The sequence below is a fragment of the Meleagris gallopavo genome, chromosome 2 (assembly GCF_000146605.3).
Source record: "Meleagris gallopavo isolate NT-WF06-2002-E0010 breed Aviagen turkey brand Nicholas breeding stock chromosome 2, Turkey_5.1, whole genome shotgun sequence".
Taxonomy (NCBI): Eukaryota; Metazoa; Chordata; class Aves; order Galliformes; family Phasianidae; genus Meleagris; species Meleagris gallopavo.
The window spans coordinates 81,515,062-81,534,184 of NC_015012.2; the positions used below are offsets into that span (position 1 = coordinate 81,515,062).

General features: G+C 38.9%; 1 protein-coding gene across 1 annotated transcript in view; it reads right to left on the reverse strand.

Moving 5' to 3' along the window:
• Nucleotides 1-19,123, reverse strand: part of FAM135A (family with sequence similarity 135 member A) — an 81,476-nt gene that overhangs the window by 44,201 nt on the left and 18,152 nt on the right. The window contains 1 exon segment of the mRNA XM_010707757.3: nt 3,057-3,136. Within this exon segment, the coding sequence (XP_010706059.1) occupies nt 3,057-3,136 (80 nt within the window).

Genomic DNA, 19,123 nt, shown 5'->3' on the forward strand with positions numbered 1-19,123 from the left:
TTTTTTTTTTTAAATTAGTAAGTCAACTATGTACTAGACTATTACTAGGATTCTGTCCTCACAAAAAGCCTCTTCTGCCACAAAGAAAAAACAGTGGGGAATGAATGGGTGGATAGTGATAGGACAAGGAGGAACTGTTTTAAACTAAGACAGGGGAGATTTAGGTTAGATATTAGGAGGAATTTTTTCACACAGAGGGTGGTGACGCACTGGAACAGGTTATCCAGAGAGGTTGTGGATGCCCCATCCCTGGGAGCATTCAAGGCCAGGCTGGATGTGGCTCTGGACAGCCTGCTCTGATGGTTGGCAACCCTACACATAGTAGGGGGGTTGAAATTACATGATCATTATGGTCCTATTCAATCCAGGCCATTTTATGGTTCTATGATTCTATTATATGAATTAATTTTTGCACAGTGAACATTTCTACCTCATTCCTAAAGTGCTTTTTTTCCTCCTGAAAACTATTGTTGAGTTTCTTACAGAAGAAGAAATTCAGAAAAGCCTTAAAACTGATATAACTTGATACAAAGTACAATTACCAATGTTTTTCTTTAACTTCCTCAATTGTGACTACATCACCTTTCGAGTTACAAGAATGCTAGGAGACCTTTGCAAGGTTGGAGCTAAAGCAAATGTCTTCCCATGTCACCACTAACTCACTTGTCCTAGGTCCTAAGTATTTCAAGTGAACTACTAAAGGACACACAAAATAGAAATGGAAGAACCATGGATTTAGAAATCCCATGATCTCATGAAAAGGAGGGAAGGGCTGGGTAAGGGATAAAAAGAGGAGCAGAGGAAGAAGCTAATTTAGAGGTTAGATATAAGGAAAAAGTCCGTTACAGTGAGGGTGGTGAGGCACTGGAACAGGTTGCCTAGAGATGCGGTGGATGCCCTGTCCCTGGAGACTTTCAAAGCCAGGCTGGATCAGGCCATGGGCAACTTGATCTAGCTGCGGTGTCCTTGTTCACTGCAGGGGAGTTGGACTAGATGACCTTTAAAGGTCCTTTCCAACTCTGAGGATTCTATTCTAAGCAGTAGGAAGAAAGGAAAAACCAAATGTGTATAGTTAACCTGTGGAAATAGAAGGAAGATCTAGATCAGACAGCCTACAGGAGAAGGGAAAACACATAGCTATGGTAAGGAAACCGCTGTTGACTTGAAAGGAGGCTACAGAGAGCTAGAAGTAACTAGGTGAGATGACTTGGAGTACAGTGGGAAAACCAAGTCATAGTTTGTTGAAGAGAATGAGATTTAGAAGAGAGATAAGTATTAGGAGAACAGAACAACAAAAACACCTGGTCAATACAACTCGTCCTTCTCAAGGAGAGCTGTGGGCTCCTGTAGAGCCTCCTCTATTGCCAACAAGCAATAGACGCCTACGGTCAATGGGTCAAACTTATGCTGTTCTGCAGACAGCATAATAGCAGCTATTTTCTAAAATCATGACAGTCTCACTCACTGGTTAGTATCAGCTATTCACCAACCTTCAGTAGCAGAGCTGTGAGCAAAATCTACAGTTCTGCTAAATTCAGCAAGCAACCAAAACAAATAAAAAGCAGAGGTCCTCAGCAAAATAAAACACAATCAAATCCACAAGAAGAACAAATGAGTATGTCAGTGGCATATTTACCACAAAAAGAAAAAAAAACAAACCAACCAAAAAGCTGTAGCTTGACATGCATTTAACTAGCCAAAAAAAGAGCAGCTCTACTCATCCTTTCATTGACTAAAATGGGGGAGAAGGATATAAACGGCAGTGGCACAACCATTGCAGACAACAATCTGATATGCCAAACTGAGAGAGGACCCCAGTTTTGGGGATTAGAGGGTTTTAATTTTTGTGAAACAGCTGCTTATCTGAACTGAACGAGTTCCCCAGTTGGCTTCCCAAGTCAAATCAGACATTTGTGTTAATACTGCACACAGAGCAATATAAAGGTAAAGAGTAGAAGGCAGGCAGAATCAAGGGCTGATGTGTTTTGACAGCACTGCTGATCTTAACTCACATCAAATTGCAGCCTTAACATTTATGCCTAGTAATGAGAGACAAAAGCGCTAACACATGTCACTGAATTTATTAACAAGATTGCAGCTTTCCGAAAATTAACTGGAGACTGTTCTAAAATATACCACAAAATGAAAGAAACACTCTTGAAACAACATTAAACATATCATTAAGTTCAATGATTTAAAAAAAAAATCATTTTTTTTACTAGAGCAAAAGAATCAGATTAGCACAGCTACATTTCCTAAGCCCCACCACACACTGTTTGAAATGGAATAGTTTTGGTTCATAGGAATTATTTCTTTACTTCACATAAATCTAGAACATCCAAGAAATATGCAAGAAGCTTGAGTAAAATTCTGTGTCTAAATTGCATTATTCAACATTAAGTTTAAAATAGTCTCAAAAATTCAAGTTTTGGAAAATTCATCTCTCTTTTTCTCAGACTATAGTAGGTCCTTCTTGGCAATTCTAAGAATTTCACCTGTCATTTGAAAACTTCATTCATTTTTGTTTTTCACATTTCTACAGCACACTGAGGTGTGGGTTTGACAGAACTAGGAGAGCACTAAGAGCTTTCTCCAGCGGTAAGTTTGGATCCTTTTTGAATCTTTTTGAAAAAAACAAAGAAACGGGGACTGGGGAGTGAGAGAGTTAACAGTCTCAATAACAGTCTGTATCCAATGGTCTCCATGACTTGAAAGATATCTACTTAAATGAGAACTGTCCTTGGCAATCTTGGTCCAAAACACAAAGAAGACTGAGCATATCAATGGAAGAAAACAGAAGATATTAGTATGTTTTGCTACCAGCAAAGAGAATTAACAGAGGAAAACTATTAAGGCAAATTCTGCAATTAACTTTTCAGTCTCACTGCTATGAACAAGGATCATCAGGATATAATGAAATACTTTGTATTTAAATTATGTTAATAACAAAATAGAAACATTTTTATGTTGCTTATAATAATACAAGGGAAAAATTACATTTCTTTAATTAACAAGGCAAGATAATGTCTTCATTTACTACAAGGCTTGGCACTTACCAGTTGCATGTAACAAACTAGCTTCTAATTTGTGTGGAATTCTTGGAGGGATTTTCATAGATGCACGAATCTGGTAAAAGCTAAAGAAAAAGACAGTGATTTGCAACACATGTGGTACAGTACATCTCAGTTACCATATTCACGTACACACAGTGAAGAAGCAGAAAACAGGAATGGAGAACAAGACAAGGAAGACTGAAAAGATCAACACCGTGCTCTTGTGACTCTTCATCAAGCAGAAAGATGGCCACATGTGAATAGAAGGAGGAATTGATCACAGAGCTTATCTTTCCAAATTACAGTGTTGGGGTAGATTTTGATATAGGTATATGGTAGATTTATGCTAGTAAGGGTAGGAACTGCAGGTTTACAGCCTAAAGAACCAATAAAAAACATAACCAACACCTTTTGTTTTTTGTTTTCTCGGTCTGTGTCTGCATCTTTAAGAGTTTTTAATCCTGTTTAGTTCCATTCTGTCTCCAGCCTTGATTGTGATCTATGAAATCCCTAATTGTCTCATACACTGACTTTACGGGACTTTTCGCATGACACAAGCACCCACAAATAAATACTTAGACAATGTGTTCTCTCCATCTCACCTCAATTCAGGTAATTTGTTTATATTCAAGCTGGTTAGCTGTGGTCACCTCCATGGGAGAGTTCCATGAGCTGCTACACAGCTGCACAAACATCACTACCACCAGAGGGAGGGAACGAGAACATTCAGAAGTAGAAAGTGGGCAGAAGCTTTTTTATTCCACTCAACCAGTCTTACAGCTCGTTTTCATCACCTACACTAATCAAATCCAAAGTATCCCAACCTACTGCCATTGTTCTGATTTTGGGTTCTATCAACTCAGCCTAAACTGATGATCCGGTAGTTCATTCGTAAGTGTTCTTTTTATTTGCCTAAGAATAAATAAATAAAAAACATTCTTAAATTAACATTTCCACAAAATCAGTAAATAAATTTTTGTCTGGTCCAATAGAAGGTATTTAAGCCAGTGGTGTGTTTAGAGATAAGAGCAAAATCCTTCCTACTGTTTAAGAACTGAATAAAGCAACCTACTGCAAACTAATAACTATGTATTTTGCTTTAGACATCCACAGGTCAAGGAAGATTTCAAGCACATTTCTTAAGTCATTCATGAAGTATGAATTACATTGGCACTTGATAAAAAATATTAAGTGCTCACTGTCATGTTCTACAAGAGTGTAAGGAATTAAGGTGATTAAGAGAGCCTTCTCATCAGTAATCTAGCAAGATGTAATCTAGTTTTCTGTGGGTCAGACGTGACTTCTATCATTTGGTGAGTTACTCATTTCACCTACACTGAGGAAAGATGGTACATTACGATGCACAATAACCTCAGTAAGGAGATACTTCTCACCAGCCTCAGCTTCACTGTGTCACTTCTGGACCCCCAGTAAACATTTCACAAGAGCATGACATCTTACAAAGCACATCTTCTCGTGATCCAAATGATAGGAATGTGATAGCAGAGCACAACACTTGTTACTTCAGGTGTTGAAAAAAAATGGAAAATCATTGGTATGGTTTATATTAAATAATACACCTCAGTAGTTCAGTTAACGCTGTGTATTTACTAGCCTTCTACCAAGCTGGGTCCCTTTATCAGACCTTCAAACAGCTCAAATCTGCATCATTCTCAGTCCACATATAGAATCATGTTGCAGATACACAGAGCATAGCTTTAGTTTAAAATCTTTACCAAATGTGGATTAACGAATTAAGACTGCAACAATGCAATGTGCAAGGCAAACAACAAAAACTGAACACTGAACAGAGAAAGAGGTTTAATTCCATAGTATTTAATGTAGTAAAACTCATTTGCCCTAATGATGCTACTAGATATTAGATGACTATTTACATTCTGGGCCCCAATGAAAATAGTAATCAATAGAATTGTTCATGCTTAGAATGTAATTTGTGAAACAAAAGCCTGTTTTGACAACCTTACTCTTCCTATTATTAATTCATCAAAAGCAGAGCATTCTACGCTTTATCCATTAAACCCTTTGCCTGCCTGATGGATTTTAAATTGGGTTAATGGGGAGATGAAGGTGCATTGTTTGCTTGTTTGAGACAGGTGGCTCTGATATTCAGCACAGATTTATACTTTAAGCCATTTATAGCAAAACATTTACCTGTTAATCTGAATATTTAAATCCTGGAGGAGTTCAGTTTAGGACAAATACGTAAACATTAGTTTCAAATCTTGTGCCAAGGTCTTTGAAACAATTATTTTACAGCATAAGATATTTCAATTAAAAAAACAACATCCTACACAGTAGTTATCCAAACTATTCACCGTCACTCATCTTTAAATACTCTACAGATTAAGGATCTATCTGCAAATGAAGTGCTATGATACTGATACAAAATGTTTTATTTACAACCAAATAGCATTTGTAATGCAGAAAATAAAGAAGTGTTTTCTAAAGCTCAGATACACTTTGGAGTACTCAAAGAGCTGGCTGATGTCATCAGGAGACCTCCTTCAATTATTTTTCAACAGTCTTGGTAATCTGGTGGGGCTCCACTACACTCAAAGCTGGCAAACATTCCAATTTTCAAGAAGGGGAAGAAAAAACCTCTGGTTATTACAGGCCCATCAGTCTTACTTCGTGTCTGTTAGAATTACGGAGAAAATTACTCTGGGAGTTCTCGAAAAACACTTGAAAGACAATGCAGTCATTGGTCATAGCCAACATGGATTCACAAGGAGAAAAGTCCTGTATTACAAATAATTTTCCTTTGTGACAAGGCTACCTATGTAGTTGACCAAAGGAGGACAGCCGATGTAAACTTCTTGGATTTCAGCAAAGCTTTCAATATTGTCTCTCACAGTCTGCTTCTGGACAAAACATTCAGCATACAAATATACAAATGCAGTGGTTGAACAGCTGGCTGATACGTTGGTCTCAAAGAATTACGGTAAGTGGGGTTACATCAGGCTGGTGGCCAGTCACTGATGAGGTTCTGCAAGGCTTCATTTTAGAGTCAGTTCTCTTCAATGATTTTATAAATGACATGGAAACAGGAATTGAAGGTATATTAAGTAAGTTTGCAGATGATATTAAATTCGGAAGAGCTGTTGAATCTTCTAAATGTAGAGAGTTCCGCCTTGCAGAGAGATCCTGAGATATCTGAGGGCTGGGCAATCGTCAACCACATAAAACTGAACAAGAGCAAGGGCCAGATTCTGCACCTGGGATGTGGCAACCTTGGCTCTATATACAGACTGGGGAATGAGAGGCTGGATAGGACCCCCATGGAAAGGGATCTGAGGGGTCTGGTTGATGTCAAGTTGAACATGAGCCAGCAGTGTGCCCTGGCAGCCAAAAGGGCCAAAGGTACTCTGGAGTGCATCAGGCCCAGCACTACTAGCTAGTCAAGGGAAGAGACTGTGAGGTTGTATTGTGTTTTGAGTGCCACAATATAAAGAAGGACATCAAACCCCATTACAGTCTACAGCTTCCTCACAAGGGAAGTGGAGGGGCAGCACTGAGCTCTAGTGACATCAATAGGACCCGAGGGAACAGCACAGAACGGCATCAGAGGAGGGTCAGGTTGAGTGTGAGGAAAAGGTTCTTCACAAGAGGGCAGTGGGCATGGAGCAGGTTCCTCAGAGCAGTGGTCATGGCCCCAGGCTGCTGGAGTTCAAGGAGCCTTTGGACAACACTCTCAGGCACTGGGTTTGAATTTTTGGCGATGCTGCGTGGAGCTAGGACTTGGACTCAGTGATCCTTCCAACAAGGGTCTCTTCCAATACAGGAAATATTTCTATGTTTCTATAATACTTTCCTCATTTGACAACAAGTTTAAAAAAAAAAATTCAAAAAATGCATCAAGACTGAACACTCTCTTTTCTCTGAGCCCCACATTTCTCATCTTTCCGTCTCTGAACATTTATCAATTTGTGCCACAATCCTTCCTTTTCCATCAAAAAACCAACAATGCAAACTGACCACTCCCAACTATTTCTTAGTTGTACCATAAACACTGTCTTGTGATAAGTCTTCAGCTGACCCATAAATCTCATCTATCCAACTGCATCTCCTTGGGAGTCCAGACAACAATTCAGTATCAAAGACTTGTTACATTCAATTATCTTAGATATTCTTAAAATACTCTGCAAATAAGATCTGAATACAATCAACTCTTCATTACCTTACATAATGGTAGAATGAAGGTGTCCTTGATAATAGAAAATTCCAGATGATAACAGTGCTACATTTCATGCTACGGATTGTACTGGAAATGCACCCAGATAGATGAAGCAGCCTAAGACTAACAGAACTTTAAAACCCCTTGTCCAGCATCTTCCAAGAGGTAGAATGTGCAGTCCTCATCAGGCAATTTTAGGCTTAGTGTTAACACCTTTCAGAGAGTCTAACAGTTTGGGTCCATCAGTGTGTCTACATCTAAAGATCTACCCAGTGTCCATCAAACAGAGAACACGGTACGAAAACTGCAGCAGCATGGTCAGGTCTAAAGCAAACTCAGTGAGATTCAATGAGCAAGCCTAACTTCTGCTCAGCCCAAGTTTTCTGACATGTATGTGTAGCCTCAAGAACATCAAACAGGAATACTTGAACAAGCTCTGTGTCACTTTGGATCTTTCTCAAGGCTTGACTGCAACAGTGACCTGCAAAAACGACTTGGATAATTGAGACAAAAGCTTTATGTTTTAATCAATATTGCCTTGAAACTGTTTTTTCCATAGCAGAAATATTAGCAAAAACATTAAAAAAATTAACACAGATCAATGATAGCAATTAGTTTTAGAATTCCCCAAAAGTGCTGGGGGTTCTTAAGACCTAGATCACTAGTCTTTTTTTGGAGGAGGACTCTTGAGCAATAATAATTTGAAAAAGTTGTTTTAGACCATGAACACTTGGCAAAAATTTTAATTTAGTTTTAGTATTATCTTCCTGATGCAGAACAGAGGCACCTCTGCTTACTGCTGTCAAAAAGGAATGTTTTATGTATAGAGATAAAAACATGTTCTCTTGAAAAAGCATTACCAAGAGATCATATGGATTCTGTCTTAGTAATAGCCCTCATTCTGCAGTACTCCAGGCCAGGGACTGCTTGTCTTGAGAAGCCATGCTGAGAAAGATCTGAGAGTCTTGGCAGACACCAAGTTGAACACAAACCACTAGTGGGGCCTGGCAGGAGAATTATAGAATCACAGAATTGCTCAGGTTGGAAAAGACCTTAAAGATCACCAAGTCCAACCACAACCTAACCATACTATCCTAACAGCCCTCCGCTAAATCATGTCCCCAGGCACCACATCCAAATGGTTTTTAAACACATCCAGGGATAGTGACTCAACCATCTCTCTGGGGAGCTTATTCCAGTGCTTAACAACCCTCTTTGTAACGAAGTTTTCCTGATATACAGCCAAAACTTACCCTGGCGCAACTTAAGGCCATTTCCCCTCGTCCTGTCACTTGTCACCAGTGAGAAGAGACCAACCCCACTCTTGCTGCAAACATCTCTGAGGTATTCAAAGAGAGCAATAAGGTCTCCCTTCAGCCTCCTTTTCCCTAGATTAAACAGCTCCAGTTCCTTCAGTCTCTCTTCATAGAGCATATTCTTCAAGCCCTTCACAAGCCTTGTTGCCCTTCTTTGGACCTGCTCCAGCACCTCAGTGTCCTTTCTGTATTGAGGTGCCCAAAGCTGAACACAGAGAGATGGGGCCTTACCGTCCCATCCTGGGCAGTATTAATAGAAGCACAGCTAGTTGGTTGACAACAGTGATTATCTCTCTTTACTCAGCACTCATTAGATCACATCTGGAATTCTGTATCGAGGTCTGAGACTCTCAATTTGAGCAAATTCAGCAGAAGCCCATCAGGTTGGACACAAGTGATCACAAGCTCTTAGAAGAAGCTGAGGAAATGAGGCATCTTCAGCCTAAACAAGAAGGGGCTGCAGGTGCCAGTAACTGCAAGGAAGTTACTGATAAACCTGAGGTTAGTGATTGGAGAAAGAGGAGCAGTGATCATAAACTAAAACATGTGAGGTAGGCAGCATCTTCCAGTTCCTATTACATCATAAACTTGAGGGGAAAAAAAGAGAATATACAAAATTATCTCTTAAAATTTGCCAACCTTTCCTTCTCTAAATGCTCCCAACATTTATCCTTTCCTTCTCAGCTCACAGACAGCAGGTGTTACATAAACTGTTGACAGCAGGTCAAAGATGAATGCCAGATCTCTTACCATTTCACTACAAAAAACCTTTGTTCTGTAACAATGTCACACCCATATCTCCCAAAAGGTACCTTTGCACGTGCTTTATATTTACTGTATCAGCACACACAATCAAAACTGAAGTCACTAATGGAATACTTATAAATATTTGCAGCATTTCTGCCAACCCGAGCCTATGCAGTGCGCAAGATGTATGCACTTGCTGATGCCCATTTATCTCATTTGGTCCTGAATACAATAATATGCACATCCATAATTCCATAGTAATGCTATTAAAAAGTTGAAGGATACCTGGAGCTTAGTATCCTTACAACAGACATTGTAGAAAAAGGTCTTCTAGAATATATAATCAGAATTACTGATCTCCAGTGGGCTGGGAAGAACTTCCTGAATAAAGGATTAAATCTTTTCCAAACAAGTTGCATTAAAATCTTGTAGATTCAAAATCTGACATGAGTCAGAAAATACTTTCCAACACAGAAACACAGACAGATTTCTTTTTTCTCTTTCATTTAGATGGGTATGGTTGTTCGTTTATAATCTGAGCAAGAAAATGGCTTAACAATAATCAGAATTTATCTTGCTACCAACAAAAAAGGAAAGATAAGAAGTAATGGTTATGTGACTTTTTAATGCTCTTACATGGAACCATAGGCAGTAACGTGTGCAAGTGGAGTCATCAAGGACAAGCACTGTTAAAAACAAAAAACTCATGCATAAAAAAGCCTACGTGCTTTTACAGAGACAGCTGCATGAGCATTTACTTAAAAAATCACTTACTCCACCAGCTAAAGCACATTCCAAGGGAAATGCATGGCCTGGAAAAGTTGTATAATACAACTCAGTGAGGTATAACTTTTCTGCAGTTCCTCTCGCCAAGCAGAGGAAAGGCAGAAATGCACACGGCAAATTCTGACCTTGTCCCTGAGTCCCCATGCACTCAGTGCACACTTAAATGGATTCAGTCACACTAACAAGAGCAAACACTGAACATCTTGGACTGCAGTGTTCACAGGCATACTGGGTCACCTGCAGGGCAGCTTCTAAATTTATCAGTTTGCAAAACGAGGGAACAGCTGTGACCTTGCAGATGCAAAACCTCAGGAGAGCCCTTGGGATCTATTGAACACGTGGTCCTGTTGAAAACCACCTGCTCAGGTGCAGAAAACTACTGATGCTCCTCTTCTTTCCTTTGTCCAAGCTGACATCAATCAGACAGGTGTGGCAGAGCAAGCTTCATTTGGTGCACAGGAAAATGGAGAACAGAAACTTCAACTGCAGTAAGGGTTTGAGGCAGCTATATATTAAAAAAAAATCTAACAGAGAGAAAATTTTTTACGTACTTCTGTTCAGCATCTCCCTGTCCTACAATCTTATCTTGTGATAAACCTCTTGCTACTGCAGAGACCCTAACAACACTAATTATTTCAAGAATGTAGAAAAACCCATCTTAAAAGCTGCAAAGGCATTTAGCACTTCACACAGCCAGTCACAAACCTGCATTGTTTGGAATTTTGCTGAGAAGTAACTTACTTCTTTAAAAAAAAAAAAATCTTGTGTCTATGGAACAACTTGTTTTCTAACAATTAAAGATGTATTTGAACGAAAGAGTTGTTAGGTTGAAAGCTGGATGGCAATTATTTGGAAGACTATTACCTCAATAAATCAGACAAGGGAGACAGAAAAGTAAATGTAGTTAAGGATTTTGCCTTATTATTACAAAAGGCTTTTCTTCACGTTCTTACCAGCAGCACAATCGGGTACAATTTATGCATGGTACTTAAAAACTTGAAAGGGAAATACTCTCTCAAATAAATCTCATTGTTTCTTTTTTTAAAGAGCCTAATAAACACATAATAATAGATTAGCTTTTATTTAATCAAATAAATCTTAACTTGTGTCAGTCTATGTTTATAACTTTAGTTCCCCTTTTATTTCCTGTTATTACTGAAGGGAACATAATAAATCATGCTAAGTTTTCTCTAAGTTTAAGTTATCTTTAAATTATAACAACTCTACAGATCTCACCTTAATGATTTCCCTATGAAAACTTTCCAACTGCATTTACATGGATTAAAATTATTATTATTATTTTTTTATGTATTTGATTCAAGATATTAGCAACACAAATAACACTTTACAAGTGTTTATGTTCTGATTGTCTCGAATGTTTCAGTTTTCTGGGGACAAAGGTACAGGACGTAGAGTTTTCCTGGCAAGTGGAGTCACAGCTGTTCCAAAGCTCCACCTTCTGCAAACAGACAGCGGTTCTTCTTCAGAAACATCATAACATGTTAATTTTGAAATCAAGGTTTAGCAAACACAACAGATGGGAGACCAGAAGACAAGTCTGACAACTCATTTTCTGGTACTTGTTCCAACGGTATTTCAATTTTTGTTTCCCAAGTTTTGCAGCTGTGCAATTCTATTTCATCTGTCAGCAATCAAACATACAAGCTTTACCATTCACTTGGTAGCCTACTTTAATGAAATTCAACCTCTATTCTATGAGCAAACATATCATGCATTTAACGAAAAATGGAAATTTAGGTACCACAAAGAAATTGTGACAAAAATATTCATAAGGAAAAAAAAAAACAAACACAAAAGCAACAACACCAAATGCACACTAACTATCATATTTTATGCAAGATGCATTACATAAAAGTCAGTACTGTCTTGACCCTTGCCAACATCTTCATCTTTTTCCCTGTAGACAGCTTTATTACCACTTAAGGAAGTTACACCAGCTTGAGTTCTTTTTTCTTCTTTTCTAGTTTATATCAATGTTGTTTCTAATGCAACTGCTCTTAGATGTTACTTGGACATCATGAAAAAAAAAACAACCAACCAACAGTCCTTTGGCGTCAGAAGCTTCCATCTTTCACCTTCAAGCAAGGTGAAGTTTCATGATTGATTTAAGCCAGCTTAAGACAGCATTGCCAGGAGCAAGATAGGAGCAAAGTCACACTCCAAAACCTCTTGTGTTCCCTGGTTTAAGGCTGACTTTCCGCCAGTGCTCCTTGTAAGCAGAAATCTCACTGAAGAAGTATTGCAGGTTCTCCTCAGGGAACTGGAGGGGCGGGGGGGTTTGCTATTCTGAAAGTCAGCATACTTGCTTTCTGTCATCCTCTTCCTCCTTTCCAATGGGAAAGATCCTGGCGCTGTAGTAATGATTAGGGTCTTTTCCCTCAGAAATATCAGGACTTGGGCCCTCAGTGCCCTACGCTGTCTGAATCCTCTGTCTCTCATGCTAGCTGGCATTGAGAAAATCTTCACCCTCTTCATAATAAGGAAATACCAAGAAACTCTTGAAAATTAGACTATGATTTTACAACACAAGGATTTTTGCGAAAAAGTCAAGTTTGAAGAACTCTGCTTTCACTTTCCCCTCCTCCCAGACACTCACTCTTGCCCCTGTGCTACAGCATATTTTCCCCCAGTCAACCCTACCAGCACGCTGCAGAGCAGCACTGCAAACTGGACTGATTCAGCAGCTCAGACAGCACAACTGAGAGGCTGTCCATTGTGGTGACAAGGAACAATCAGGAGCAAGGAAAGCAGAAACTGCAAACTGGCACTGCCAACCAGAGTCTGTATCTGCAAATGACAGCTACAGAAATTAGAATGGATGTAGCTGATGTCTGTCACAATTCCCTATCCTACAGGAAGGGATGCCAACTGAGAAGGAGGCAGAAGTTCAGACAGAGGGTTTCTTTCAAAACATACTCATCTCTGGACTGCTGTCAGCAAGAGATGATACTGATGAAGCAGACCCTAATCTTTGACAGTCTCCTAACATGGAGGACCGAACTTCCACACCATTACAGTTATATCAGCCCAGAAGCCAGTTGGTGATAAAAGCAGGGATCCTGTTCCTCCATTCTATCTTCTACTCTTGCACTGGCAGATTAGCACTGGTCTTGTGGAAAGTGGGCCAGGGAGTAGAATTATACTGTCTGCTTTAATTCTTCTGCTGGTTTACTATTTTGGCTTGGCCCATGAAAAGGTAGAAGAGCATTACTGCAGGCAGACAGGAAGCACCAGAAGAGGGATGACTCTTTTCAGACTGCTGCTATTCAACAGGTCTCCTTCTCACTAACATGTACACCCTCAGCTAATGTCCCAGCCCATTTAATCCACTCCCAGACTACACTGCTGCCAGCTGCTACAGATGCTGACTATCTGATTGATCACAGAAAAGCAAACAAATCAAGAGATGACCATGCATATTAAACCGTTTGGCAAATATATGCCACTGTACTGGCTTAAGCCAACCACAAATCTGCAGACAAGAATGCTGTTTCACAATGGATTTGAGTCCAAGGAATTTTCAAACTTTCTGGAGAAACAAAGTTGTATAGATTAACATGAATAGGTTGAACTGGGCAAAGTTCTTTTTTTTCTTTAATAAATAAAAAATGAAGAGCTCAGATGTGTAAGCCTAAGTGCCTACAACCCTCTGGAAACGTCTCTTGAGTTTCTTACCTGTCAACTCAAGAATCTGGCAAAGGGAGAACAAGTGGAGAGGAATGAATGACAGTAAGAAATCTCAAGGTATGAAATTACTTTGTATGACATACAGTAACTGGAAAAGGTATCGGGAGGTTTAATGAGTGAAAGAAGATTTTAAGAGATGTGAAGCAACATGAGTTCTGAGTAGGCATTTGATTGAAGCAGAAGCAGCAAGTTTGAGTTTGGTGGTGTGACAGGTGTGCGACAGGCACCCACATTCAGACAAAGATTTCTAAGATAATCCAGTAAACCGCTGTCTGTGATTGCAAATACATCAATATGTAAGAATGGATGTATGCACAGCAGAAGGGGCACAAGAAGGCACCGTGCCAGGATTTTTTGTTGTTCCACAAGGCAGATATGACTCTGGAATACTCAGTGAACGTTTCCCTCTATTCCTGCTGATAGCTTTGGATCTCAAGCTAATTTAAAGAACTAGCATAAATTATCTTTCTGCAATTACCAAGTACACGTAATTAGGGAAGAACACTTAGAAACAAGAGATTTTTCTTCGGTTCTCATTATCCTCAGATAGAGACTGGTCTGAACTATAAGCCAACACAGAATTTACATGCTACAAAAGAGTGCAACACTTGTGAGAAAGAATCTTAAAATTAGCAATGCTAATGACTAAGCATGTACTTAATGCAAAGTTAAAACTGCTTCTGCTGTCATATGCCATTCCAGAATACTGAACTCAGTGAAACTCAGATTTAGAAAGAGAAGTTACATACTAAAGAAACCATTATTCTAATGTCTTCAACTAACACCTCAGTGAACACCTACTCTCATGCTACACACAGGAGTTAACTATATTGTTCTAAAGGTTAAAAAAAAAAAAAAACTTTATCTGGAGAAAAATCATTATATATTCAGTACTGTCTTGCATTGTCACTTCTTAAAATGAACTCTCTGGTCATGTTTCTGCTGAAAAGCTTCACTCAATCTGCTGTCAACAAGGCACGAGGCTGATCCATAATCCTTACACAAGAACATGAAATGGTACCTGGCCTTATGTATGCAAGGCACATTTTCTTTGATAATGTAAAGAAAGAAGCAATTACACAGGCCTCCAAGTACAGTCCTTAAAGGAAAACATATGACTTAATCCATACCACAATTACATTTAATGTTCTTGTCACACGAAATAGCTATACCTAAGGCAGTATTCCAGCAGGCTTCAGCAAGATGGCAAAAAGGACACATCTAAACACTTGTTATTTTATTCTTGAAAAGTAAGTTTTGCCAAATTCAGTATCTGTAAAGTACATCTGACTCATTCAAAATAATGAACTTTGAATGTTGGGATGTCGTTTCCTTCCAGAAGGACTACATAGGTGTAGGAGCTAAGGTCTGAATAAAATCCAGGTTATTTGAAATCCATAGCCAATACCTGAGAAGTCTAGAATATACAATGAATACCCAGGAACATTTATCAAACACTGAGGCATATTTTTGAAAGTATACTGGCTGAGGGAGTGCTGGACAATGTTAAGTTTTTGTAAAGAAACCCTTCAGTACAGCTGCAATTACCAACAATTTGTTATGTACCCAGGAATAATGACTGAAGAAGTAAGCACTCGTACCATTATATTTAGATATGTCAGAAGATGTATCTAAAACCAAGAGCTGTAGTCATCTGATTTAGTTTCTTAAGAGCAAGGCAAGTCCTCTAGGAATTAATGCATGGAGCGGAATAAAAAGATAAGATTCTCCAAGTCTGAGTAGAAACCCAATCTACAGTAGCTTTAAACAACTACTCAGCAAGCTTCCCTGTGTGGCCAGAATCTGTGTATCCTAACACAGATATTTTACTCAGGTATCTAAAAACAGTGGTACAACCTCCCAGTGTCTTAAGTTCCATTCATATAGCTAAGGCAGAGCATAGATCAAAAACCTTAATTTCTCAGCTAACTCAAAGGAAGCAGTGCTCAATTTTACACTTACTTTTCCAACTGCTATTCTCAACAAACATAGGGCTTTTCCTTTTGAAAAGGCAAGATTCTGAAGTACCATCATTTGGCACTTCAAACAGCCATTGCTCTTTTGACCACATCACATCTTTGTCCTCTCAGGCATCCTCCGTCAGAAGACCTATTGGGGTATTTGATCATACCAACTTCTAACATCTGAAGCATTACCAACTTAACATATGACTTCTGATTGCTCATTCCCAGTTTTGCCTGTTCTTGCCTCAGAGGAAGAAGGACCTGTGTGTGCGACCACCACTGAACTAGAAGCAGAAATTGATCCACTTAAAAAAAGCTAAGAGAAGTAGTAAGAAAGAGAAGTATCTGCACTTTTTTCCTAGACAGACAATTCCCTGCTTTTACAGCCTGGCCTGCTAAATTTTGAACCTGCATTACTGCTATTTGTATTACTGGAAAATCATAAGCTGTAGAACAGAGCTCATCTTGCAGCTACTAGACCAATCTGACAGTTTTCTTCTCCCTTTGAAAAGATCGTATGACGTTAAGTAAAGATCACAGTACGATGCTTCAGATCTGCTGCTACATGTCAGAAGAGGACTCAGAGCACTTATTTCCTAGAGTCTGTGTCATACAGGAATGCATTTTGAAAGTAGAAGTTTGACTGGGCTTTATGAATTCCAAACAAAACCAAACAGGTCTGTCTGAACATGCTATGTACCCCAACTGCTTGCTATTTGACCATATGCCAATACACAAACCATTTGCAGAAGCTGCTTCTTTATTTAGGAACAGAAACTGTCCATCTCCTGATTCAGCCAGGGCTAAAAATGCTAACTTAATGTTAACACATTATAAAATTAATGTTGATAACTCACTGGACCCAGAGAAAACAAAACAAAATAAGCTTTCATTTGTTGCCTGATTTCTTATTAAATTACCGTGTAATCATAGTAAGAGTCATTAAAATTCATACTCTGATTCAGTGTATTTTCTTTTATGCTACATTATGCACAACAAGACAGATGGAAGTATAAAATGTCAATGCTGCTGAGATACATTTGTAACTCTCTGCACAGGGACAAAACATGCATCTATGGCACAGAACAATAACATAAGGTTAATTTCCCAATAGCTTCCAAGAAGTGTTTTCACATTTCTGTGATATTGGACTACACAAAAGAAACTCTTACCTTAAAAAAAAAAAAAAAGATAAATCAGACACATAGAGACTTTAGTATTGAAAAGTCTAAATGCATATCTAGCTAGTTGTGTGCACTATTACAGACAAAATAAAAAAATGGTTAGACAAAATAAGATTGCATACAGGCATAGAAAATCTAGACTAATGCTGTTTTCAAAGCAGATCTCACAGCAACACCTGTGCTGTGCTAAACTACAAACCATCAGCTGAGTTCCTCTTGTCCATTACATTTTCCAATTCATATTTGAAAAAGCAATTATTAATGATTATGAAAAATAGGGAGAATAGGCCTTCCTGTATTAAGCCTAGTTAACTAGCTACCTGTTGTGCGAATGGACAGAGTCCTTACGCTAAAGGGCTTACAGGAAAAGAGACAACACGGAAATATAAACAGGGCTGTGCAATGACAGACACGGAAACTGTCAGTGTTTCAAAAATGATTTGAGGAAATAGCTTTTGTGTGAAGACACGGGCAGGACAGAAAAAAAAAAGACTTCTTTCAGAAAAACCCTCTATATCCTGTATATCTAATAGTTTAAAAAGTACGAGACTTTTCATTTTTCAACAATATAAATGTATTGAGCATCTCTGTTGCAGATTTTTCGAAGTGGAAAACCAGTATGGAAAAATTAATATCCTGGTTTGAAAACTGAGAAGTGGGAAATGCAGCCTGGTACCAAGGCTACGCTGCTAATAGGAGTCAGGCAGCGTAACACAGGAAAGATGGAGACCTTGCTTTCCCAGAGTGCTTGATGCTGCGATGAGAGAGGAGTCAGAAGGCTGACAAGGTCAAAACGACAGCCTTCAAAGTAGGAGAACATAACATATATCAAAGTCAAATGAAAATTAAATGAAGTAATTCAGGGAAATTTACCAGTTTGCATTATATACCAGACTATGAAAGATGTTATATTATTATGTTATATTTGGTCCTTCACCCCAAAAGAATTCATAATTGAAATAAAGGCGGGATGCAAGCAGGCAGTTGGGTACAAACAGGATAAAAAGAGTGATCAATCCATCCAAAGTGAGCCCATAGTTCCTGTTTCTTTCTCAGGCAAATGCATCTCTAATTTAGGGCAAAGCCAGTAGTTAGGCAGGACAACTGCTGCAGAAAATGGGCCCCAGGTTTGCCATTCACAAAGTCTCAGAATCCTTAAGAGAGTTCTGTGGCATGTACGTTTCTTCTCCATGTTTAAAACATGCATCATTTGCGAGTGGCTGCCACTCTCAAGCATCAGAAAATAAGGGGACTTTAAATCACAATAAATATGAGCATGGAATCACAAACTCATAGAATACCCCAAGCTGGAAGGGACCCATAAGAGCATTCTTTTGGCTCGTGTGCTCAATTCACTGCCCAGCAGGCCCTAGGTGTGCTTTTCTGCAAAGCTGTCTTGTAGCCAGTTAGCCCCCAGCCTGCACTGCTACCTGGGGTTATCTGCCCCCATCTGTATGACTCTGCATTTGCCTTTAACACAGCGAGGTTCCTCTCAGCCCGTTTCTCCAGTTTGTCCAGGTCCTTTCAAAGAGAAGTTTTATTCTCTGCTCTATCTTACCTCTCCCTGCAGTTTGTTATCATTCAAAAACTTGCTGAGAAGGCACAATGTTTCATCATCCAGGCTGTTAATCAAACTCTACACAATATTGATCCAGTCTCAACCTGTGAGTGATGCTATTAGCCATTAACTGTGGGTTGGACTTTGCACCACTTGACCACAACACTTGGGGTATGGTCACCCAAACAGTTTTCTACCCAACTCATTACACTGTTCCCCAGTTCATACCTCACTCAAACTGCAGTATGTTTCCCATTTTATTTATAAAAGGACAGCACTACAAAATCCTAATCTAACTGGAACCTTTATGAAATGACATAAGGGCCTTGCTATCTCAGATCTTCAATCTCACAGCTCCCAGCCAATTAAATTTCTTTTACTCATTTTGTCACATAATACTCACATATCAAACACTGTTTGGACAAAAACTCCCATGATCACATCACACTAATCTAAAAAGGAAAATTATGTGAAGCCTTATCTGAATGTAGCAACAGATTAAAATGAACCAAAAGAGCAACCTGGAGCAAACTCACTTTTAAGTAATTGATGCAGATCTATGAGAAAATATTATATAATGAGATAGCTGTATTAGATAAGAAGAACTTAAAT